At 58.7% G+C, this 9,102-nt stretch overlaps 2 protein-coding genes across 7 annotated transcripts in view; one reads left to right on the forward strand and one right to left on the reverse strand.

The window, feature by feature from the left end:
- EVC (EvC ciliary complex subunit 1) overlaps positions 1 to 3,138 on the forward strand; it is a 34,882-nt gene extending 31,744 nt beyond the window's left edge. For 2 of the 6 annotated variants that reach the window (XM_060188504.1, XM_060188505.1), the window contains exons 19-20: positions 117 to 241; positions 834 to 1,260. In XM_060188504.1, the coding sequence (XP_060044487.1) occupies positions 117 to 241; positions 834 to 1,242 (534 nt within the window). In that variant the 3' untranslated portion in view covers positions 1,243 to 1,260. The other 4 variants (XM_060188507.1, XM_060188509.1, XR_009549065.1 and 1 more) reach the window with 3 other exon arrangements.
- A 573-nt stretch (positions 3,139 to 3,711) lies between these two features.
- CRMP1 (collapsin response mediator protein 1) overlaps positions 3,712 to 9,102 on the reverse strand; it is a 46,636-nt gene continuing 41,245 nt past the window's right edge. The window contains exons 12-14 of the mRNA XM_007538416.3: positions 8,382 to 8,561; positions 6,332 to 6,497; positions 3,712 to 4,552 (exon numbers count right to left, since the gene is read on the reverse strand). Coding sequence (XP_007538478.2) covers positions 4,461 to 4,552; positions 6,332 to 6,497; positions 8,382 to 8,561 — 438 coding nt within the window. The 3' untranslated portion in view covers positions 3,712 to 4,460. The remainder of the gene's footprint in view (positions 4,553 to 6,331; positions 6,498 to 8,381; positions 8,562 to 9,102) is intronic.

Below are 9,102 nucleotides of genomic sequence, written 5' to 3' on the forward strand. Positions count from 1 at the left end.
TCGGCCTCTCTGAGTTCTCGGGACTGCAGGAGAGGGGTGCCCACGGGCCCGGTGCTGGGCACCCCAACTGCTGGCCGGGGAGTGGCCCCAGAGCCTGTGCCCCCTGTCGCCTGCAGAGAAACCGCTCAGGACCAAGAAGAAGAAGCCCCCGCCCGCTGCCCAGGAGAGGGAGGACCCCGCACCCCCCGAGGACGAGGACCCTGCCCCGGGGGGCCCCCCCACAGGATCACTCGGGTATGGAGTCCTGCCCGTCCCGCCTGTGGGCGCTGTGTGCTGGAGCTGGGGCGGGGGTGCATGCGGTTCCCGGCCCACGTGGGGCTCTCCCAGCATCCCCTGGGGCCCCCTCAGAGGACAGCGGTCCCCGTGGGCCTGTCCTCAGACCCCAAACAAGAGGGACACTGCACAGAGCAGCCACCTCCAGCCAGCCGTGTGTGATCACCTGCCGACATCCCTTTTCTTTACTTTTTCAAACACTTATTTATCTATTTTCCCTTTTGTTGCTGTTTTTTTATTATTGTTATTGATGTTGTCATTGTTGGATAGGACAGAGAGAAATGGAGAGAGGAGGGGAAGACAGAGAGGGGGAGAGAAAGACAGACACCTGCACACCTGCTTCACCGCCTGGGAAGCGACTCCCCTGCAGGTGGGGAGCCGGGGGCTCGAACCGGGATCCTTACGCCGGTCCTTGCGCTTGGTGCCACATGCGCTTAACCTGCTGCGCCATCGACGACTCCTGTGTCCCTCCTTTTTCCCTCTTCTCTCTCTGGGTGCGGATGGAGTTGGGGTCCAGAGCCCTCTGGTCACCTTCCCATGACATGTCTCCCTTCTGGGAGCATGGACCAGAATTTTTTATGGGGAGCAGAAGGTGGAAGTCCGGCTTCTGGAACTGTTTCTCTGTGGGACAAGAAGGTTGGCAGGTGGATCCACCCCCCCAGCCCGTGTCTGTCTTCCTCTGGCTCCGTTTCCCTTTTGATTAACGAGGAAGGGAAGCAGAGCCTTCTGCATGGGCATCACCAGGGCTGGAACCCGGGACCCCATGTAAGAGGAGGGTCCAGTGCTTTGCCTGCTGCACCATTTCCCAGGACCTGCTCTCGTCTCTCATCCCTCCGTCCAGAAGCCTCCCCTTCACCCTCTTCTTCATCAAGCTGGCGCTGGTCTGAGTTCTGGGGTAGGGCTCCACGTCTCCGCGGGACGTGCAGTCAAAGCACTCGCCCGCCGACCGGCCCCTGCCACCCAAGGTGACCGGTACCCGCCTTCTATTTGCAGCGGCAGAAAGCCGGAGCGGGACGGCAGGGGGACAGGGAGCCCCAAGAAGATGTTCAAGAGAAGAAGCAACGTGTAGCTAAAGGCAGGGGAGCCTCACACCCTGGGAGGCCCTGCCCCTGCCCCAGTGGGGTGGGACCCGGGGTGACACTGAGCGGGATGGCGCCCCCCCACGAGTCTTGATTGCAGGGAGGGGGTACAGACGATGGCAGCCGACTGCCTGAGGTGCTGGATGCCTGGGTGCGGGAACCCAGCCCCGCTAGTTCTCTCTCAGTCTGTCTCTGTCTCTCAGTCTGTCTCTGTCTCTCAGTCTGTCTCCGTCTCTTTCTTGAGCTTTAGCTTTTTGAAGGCAAAGATAAAAAGAAGAGCTTAGTTAGGGTCTTCTATGGGCAAAGTATTTCAATGCCACAGCCCTAGAGAGACCCCACAGCCCTGCCCACCCTCCATGGGCTCCCTGGGTGCTGTGCCTGGTGCTGAGAGAGGAGAGACCCCACAGCCCTGCCCACCCTCCATGGGCTCCCTGGGTGCCGTGCAGGGTGCTGAGAGAGTAGAGACCCCACAGCCCTGCCCACCCTCCATGGGCTCCCTGGGTGCTGTGCAGGGTGCTGAGAGAGGAGACACCCCACAGCCCTGCCCACCCTCCATGGGCTCCCTGGGTGCTGTGCAGGGTGCTGAGAGAGGAGAGACCCCACAGCCCTGGCCACCCTCCATGGGCTCCCTGGGTGCTGTGCAGGGTGCTGAGAGAGGAGAGACCCCACAGCCCTGCCCACCCTCCATGGGGCTCCCTGGGTGCTGTGCAGGGTGCTGAGAGAGGAGAGACCCCACAGCCCTGGCCACCCTCCATGGGCTCCCTGGATGCTGTGCAGGGTGCTGAGAGAGGAGAGACCCCACAGCCCTGCCCACCCTCCATGGGCTCCCTGGGTGCTGTGCAGGGTGCTGAGACAGGAGAGACCCCACAGCCCTGCCCACCCTCCATGGGCTCCCTGGGTGCTGTGCAGGGTGCTGAGAGAGGAGAGACCCCACAGCCCTGGCCACCCTCCATGGGCTCCCTGGGTGCTGTGCAGGGTGCTGAGAGATGAGAGACCCCACAGCCCTGCCCACCCTCCATGGGCTCCCTGGGTGCTGTGCAGGGTGCTGAGACAGGAGAGACCCCACAGCCCTGCCCACCCTCCATGGGCTCCCTGGGTGCTGTGCCTGGTGCTGAGAGAGGAGACACCCCACAGCCCTGCCCACCCTCCATGGGCTCCCTGGGTGCTGTGCAGGGTGCTGAGAGAGGAGACACCCCACAGCCCTGCCCACCCTCCATGGGCTCCCTGGGTGCTGTGCATGGTGCTGAGAGAGGAGAGACCCACAGCCCTGCCCACCCTCCATGGGACTCCACATTGGCCCTGGGGCCTCAAAGCTGGGCCCTGTGTCTAATACGCTGTGTCCACCTGGTCAGCCAGCCCGTCCTTAAAGAATGTACTTGCAGCCTGGGAGAAGTTGGTGCTGTGGCTAGAACATTTTGCAGCTGTATTTGTTCAGCGGATGGAGAATGAGAAATTGGGAGCGAGAAAGGGGAGATGAGAGGTAGAGAGATACCTGCCGCTCTGCTTCCCAGCTTGTGAAGCTTCTTCCCCCCACAGATGGGGGCCAGGGGCTTGAACCCAGGTCCTTGTTCACGGTGACGTGTGCGTTCTGTCAGGTGCACTGGCTGCCTGACCCCTCAAGAGCACTGCGTTTAAAGCTCGGGTTCCCTCTTCCATGATGCCCTGCTGTCTCTCTCTGTTTCTCTCTCTCTCTCTCTCTCTCTCTCTCTCTCGCTCCTCCCCTCCGTCATGCCAGTAAGTTCATGAATCCTAACATAAAATAGAATGTGCTTTTGCTCACCTGCCAGCCTGTCTTTTTTTCTTATTGATACTGATTTGCAAAATAACAAGATAACAGAGGTGGAACTCCACACGGTTCCTGCCACCAGGGCGGTGTCCCCAGTCCCTCCACTGGATGCTCCAGCAGTGCTCCCAAGCCTGCTGACAACGGGCTCGCGACTATTTCCACAACCCTCTGCTTATGCTTGTGTAGACTGGGTCCCCCACCCCATGGTCCTGCCTCCTCTTCTTTTCCAAGTCACGCCTACGCCTGTTACTACACCCAAATGCCCTTCCTTTTTCACTTCCCCCTCTGGGTCCTGATGGAGTTGGGGTTCAGAGCCCTCTGGCCACCTTCCGCTGACATTTCTCCCCCTCTGGGAGTCTGGGCCCAGGATGTTTACGGGGAGCAGAAGGTAGGAGTTCTGGCTTCTGTAGTTGTTTCTCCGCTGGACAGGCGCGTACTGCCAGTCCCTTCTCTCCGTGGCCCCCTACCTCTGAACAAAGAGGGTCCCCAGGAAGGAAGCAGCACCTGGCTCGTGTCCAGGGTGGCCACCCGGTCTGCCTGCCGCCACCCCCATGAACCAGTCCGGCCCGAGAGCAAGCTTGTCCATCTCCTTTATTTTTTCACGAGCTTAGAATCCAGAAATAAGAGCCACAAGAAGTCAGTCCTTAAGTAAAAATGGGGGTGATTACAAAGGAAAGCCTCTGTACAAAACGTTAAAAATCTGACGGCTCCATCGGGTGTCAGCCCTGGGTGGGGGTGGGGATGGGGGAGCCCTGGCTCAGCCTGATGTCCAGAGCTGGCAGGGGTGGGGGGCCGTGGGGTCACACGCGGGGGCTCACGGGGGCCACGGGGGCTGGGCTGCTGACACGAGACTCGGACGATGGTTCTCGGCTCCCGATGGGAGTTCCCTGGCTCTCTGTAGACTTGGGGTTGCTCTGCGAGGTGGGGAGGGGGGCTCTCTACCAGTGGCATTGGGGGGGGTGAGAACTCATACCGCTGACATCTCGTCATCATCATGGTGACTGCATGGCGTTCTGAGGGCACACTCAGACTTGCACACATAACTTAGCAACATGCATCGACTATCCTAGAACAACTACGGGGGTCTGGGGGCCGGGGGCGGAGGAGAAAGGGGGAGATGGCGCGAGAACTCAAGGTCACTGAGGAGGTGACATGGGGGGGGGACCCTGGCCGCAGGAGCTCACCGCATGAACCCACTTCCAGGCTGCTTGGCTCCCAGCTGCCGCGCGAGGCTGGCCCCGGGGAGGGGTCGCCACAGGGGCCTGCGAGGAAGAGGCTCTGGAGACCGGCCCTCTCTCGCTCTCTAGCCCGAGGGGCCAGGCTCAGCCCAGGCTGGTGATGTTGGAGCGGCCACCGGGGGGCGCCACGATGCGGTGACCCGTACGCCGGGGGTTGTTGTCATCCGTCTGGGCGCCTGCAGAGAGAGGGGCGGTCACTGTCGGTCAGCGGAGGCCAGGGGCTTTCTGGGGACCCCCGGCTGCTGGGCGCAGAGATCTCGGGTCGTGACCTCCCCTTCGCGCTTGGGGATCCCGGTGGTCATCCCCGGGTGGGGTGGGGGGTCCCTGCTCAGAGTGCTGACCACCCAGCTCTCCTCCCACCCGCTGTTTCCATGCTCGGAGCCCCGCTGTGTGTAGACGGGCCTGAGCACTGAGTCTGTACGCAGCACCTGGGGCTCTGAATACGGGCTGGGCTTGGTTTTATTTAAAAATGCTTTTTTCTGGGAGTCCGGCAGTAGTGCAGTGGGTTAAGCACATGTGGCGCAAAGCGGAAGGACCGGCGTGAGGATCCTGGTTTGAGCCCCCAGCTCCCCACCTGCAGGGGAGTCGCTTCACAGGCGGTGAAGCAGGTCTGCAGGTGTCTGTCTTTCTCTCCCTGTCTGTCTACCCCTCCTCTCTCCATTTCTCTCTGTCCTATCCAACAACGACGACATCAACAATAATAACTACAACAACAATAAAAACAAGAGCAACAAAAAGGAAATAAGTAAATATTAAAAAATATTTTTAAAAGTGTTTTTCTTACTATCTTTCTTTATGGAATAGAGACTTAGAAATCATCAAGGAAGGGGGGGAGGGAGCCTGAGAGACACCTGCAGCCCTGCCTCACCACTCACAAAGCTTTCCTCACTGTGACCTGCACTCAGCCGTGGCACCACCCAACCCTTATTTGAAAATGTCGTGTTTATTTTATTTTCATGAGGGAGAGGGAGAGGGAAAGGGAGAGACTGACCGAGCCCTGCTCAGCTCTGGCTGACAGTGGTGCTGGGGACTGAACCTGGGGTCCCAGAGCCTCAGGTAGGAGAGTCTTCTTACACAATATTATTATTATTATCATCATTATTATTATTTATTATTTCCCCAGAGCCCTGCTCAGCTCTGGCTGGCGGTGGTGCTGGGGACTGAACCTGAGGCCCCAGAGCCTCAGGCAGGAGAATCTTCTTACACAATATTATTATCATTATTATTATTATTATTATTATTTATTTCCCCAGAGCCCTGCTCAGCTCTGGCTGGCGGTGGTGCTGGGGACTGAACCTGGGGCCCCAGAGCCTCAGGCAGGAGAATCTTCTTACACAATATTATTATCATTATTATTATTATTATTATTATTATTTATTATTTCCCCAGAGCCCTGCTCAGCTCTGGCTGGCGGTGGTGCTGGGGACTGAACCTGGGGCCCCAGAGCCTCAGGCAGGAGAATCTTCTTACACAATATTCTTACTATTATTATTATCATTTGTTATTTCCCCAGAGCCCTGCTCAGCTCTGGCTGGCGGTGGTGCTGGGGACTGAACCTGGGGCCCCAGAGCCTCAGGCAGGAGCGTCTGTGGCAGAGCCCCTGTGCCGTCTCTGTACCCACACTGCTCACTGTTTCTGCTAACTGCTGACCGGAGGAAGCATGGCGGCTGCCGGTCGCTGCCCACTGCTGGCCCCGGCAGGGCTGCCACAGGAGCTCAGGGCTCTGGGACGTGAGTGTCACCGATACCCGCCCAGTGGCCGTTCCTGTGCGGCCGTCCTGGTGACCTGCAGGCAGGAGGACCCGGGGGAGGGGGTGTTTGGACCCAGACCTGGGTGCCCACACTGACTGTCCTTCGCCTTAGTCCCTAGAGAGACAGCAGCTGGCACTCAGCATGGCCTGGCAGCCCCGGGGCCTGCTGGGGGCTGGCACACCCACGGGGCGCCCACCCGCTCACCTGACAGGCTGAAGTTGGACTTGTGCAGGTTCCGGATGGGTGGGGGCTGGTGCCTGGAGGGCGAGGACCTGGCCGACGGCGCGGGTGGCGAGTACTTGGGCGTGGCGGGCACCTCAAACACGGGGCCGTCATACATGCCCCTGGGGACGCCCTGCAGTCCACACACCTGGGGGGGACGGGGTGAAGGCCGGGCAGGGTGGGGGCAGGGAGGGACACAGACAGACACATGGGACAGGCAGACACAGTAACGGGCAGGCAGACACACAGGGGACAGGCAGACTCACACACACAGGTGACAGACACACAGACGCACACACGAGACAGGCAGACACGGTAACAGGCAGACAGACACACAGGGGACAGGCAGACACACAGACACACACACATACAGGTGAGAGGCAGACACACAGACACACACAGGTGACAGACACAGACGCACACACGAGACACGCAGACACACACAGGTGACAGACAGACGCACACACGAGACATGCAGACACAGTAACAGGCAGACAGACACACAGGGGACAGGCAGACACACAAACACACACACACACAGGTGAGAGGCAGACACACAGACACACACACAGGTGACAGACAGACGCACACACGAGACATGCAGACACAGTAACAGGCAGACAGACACACAGGGGACAGGCAGACACACAAACACACACACACAGGTGAGAGGCAGACACACAGACACACACACAGGTGACAGACAGACGCACACACGAGACAGGAAGACACAGTAACAGGCAGACAGACACACGGGACAGGCAGACACACAGACACACACACATACAGGTGAGAGGCAGACACACAGACACACACAGGTGACAGACACAGACGCACACACGAGACAGGCAGACACAGTAACAGGCAGACAGACACACAGGGGACAGGCAGACACACAGACACACACACACATACAGGTGAGAGGTAGACACACAGACACACACACACAGGTGACAGACATACACACGAGACAGACACACAGGGGACAGGCAGACACACAGACACACACAGGTGACAGACACACAGATGCACACACAGGACAGGCAGACACAGGTGACAGGCAGACACACAGACACACACACAGGTGAGAGGCAGACACACAGACACACACAGGTGAGAGGCAGACACACAGACACACACACGGGACAGGCAGACACAGGTAACAGGCAGACACACAGGTGAGAGGCAGACACACAGACACACACAAGGGACAGACACACAGACGCACACACGGGACAGGCAGACACAGGTAACAGTAGACACACAGACACACACACAGGTGAGAGGCAGACCCACAGGCACGGGACAGGCAGAAACACAGACACACAGGTGAGATGCAGACAGACACAGGTAACAGGAAGGCACACAGGTGACACACAGACACATGGGACAGACACACAGGTGACAGGCAGACACACAGGTAAACACACAAAGGATCTCACACACAGACACACACATGAACATGGTCATTGTGCAAACCCCTGCACACAACCTCACACCTGGACATAGCTTCACACCTGCAGTGAGCTCTGCCTCTCCCTCCATCCCTCCAGGCTCCCTCCCTCCCTCACATTCACACACACACTCACTAACACTCAGAAACACATTCACTCACATTCACACACACACATACACTCAGTTCCTCTCTCACACACACACAGTCTCACTCTCACTCAGTCTCACACATTCACTCACACAGTCTCACACTCACATTCACACACTCACACTCAGTCACACACAGTCACACTCACATACACAGTCACACACTCACACTCAGTCACACACACACTGTCACACAGTCACATACTGTCACACACACACACTGTCACACACAAAAACACACAGTCACACACACACTGTCACACACACACAGTCACACACACACTGTCACACACTGTCACACACACAGAGTCACACACAATCACACTCACACACACACTGGGCAGGCGGGACTCTCCCCCTCTCCGAGAGAGCAGCCCGTCGTCCCCTCCCCCAGGATCCCAGGCTCAGCTGAGGCCCACAGCCCACCCACCCTGCTGCGGCTGCGCACGCGCTGGTACAGGTGCTCGGGGAAGGGCTTCCTGGGGATGAAGCGGCCCAGGCCCTTGGTGATGTTGATGTTTCCGTCCTCAAAGACGATCTTGCCCTGGCTGATGACCACCAGCGGGCAGCCGTGGCACTCCATGCCCTCGAAGATATTGTACTCAACCACCTGCGGGCAGAAACAGGCTGTCTGTGCCCCGCAAGCACCTTGTTCAGGGCTGTGTGATATTCCCTGGCATGGGCCTTCTTCGGTAGGGACGATCCCTCACCGTGGGGCATTTATCTTGTGGGAACTTTTTACAGGATTGAACTGTTTCCTGGGACATGAGGAATAGGAACTGAGGTGGCGGGCGTGTTGCTGGAGGTGCTGCTCAGATGATGAAGGGTGTTTTCCTGAATTTTCAGAAATATTTCTGGAGCCCAGGGACCGGCTTGACTGGGAGCAGCAGGCCTTGCTCCCTCCCAGAGGCTCAGTTCAATCTGGGCATTGCATAGTGCTCCCCAGATGGATGGCAGAGGCTGACGTGGTGCCGCTACCGCTCCCTCTGCCTCTGCCTCTGCCTCTGCCTCTGCCTCTGCCTCTGCCTCTGCCTCTCCCTCTGCCTCTGCCTCTCCCTCTGCCTCTCCCTCTCCCTCTCCCTCTGCCTCTCCCTCTCCCTCTCCCTCTCCCTCTCCCTCTGCCTCTCCCTCTCCCTCTGCCTCTCCCTCTC

Source organism: Erinaceus europaeus, chromosome 3, assembly GCF_950295315.1.
Source record: "Erinaceus europaeus chromosome 3, mEriEur2.1, whole genome shotgun sequence".
NCBI lineage: Eukaryota > Metazoa > Chordata > Mammalia > Eulipotyphla > Erinaceidae > Erinaceus > Erinaceus europaeus.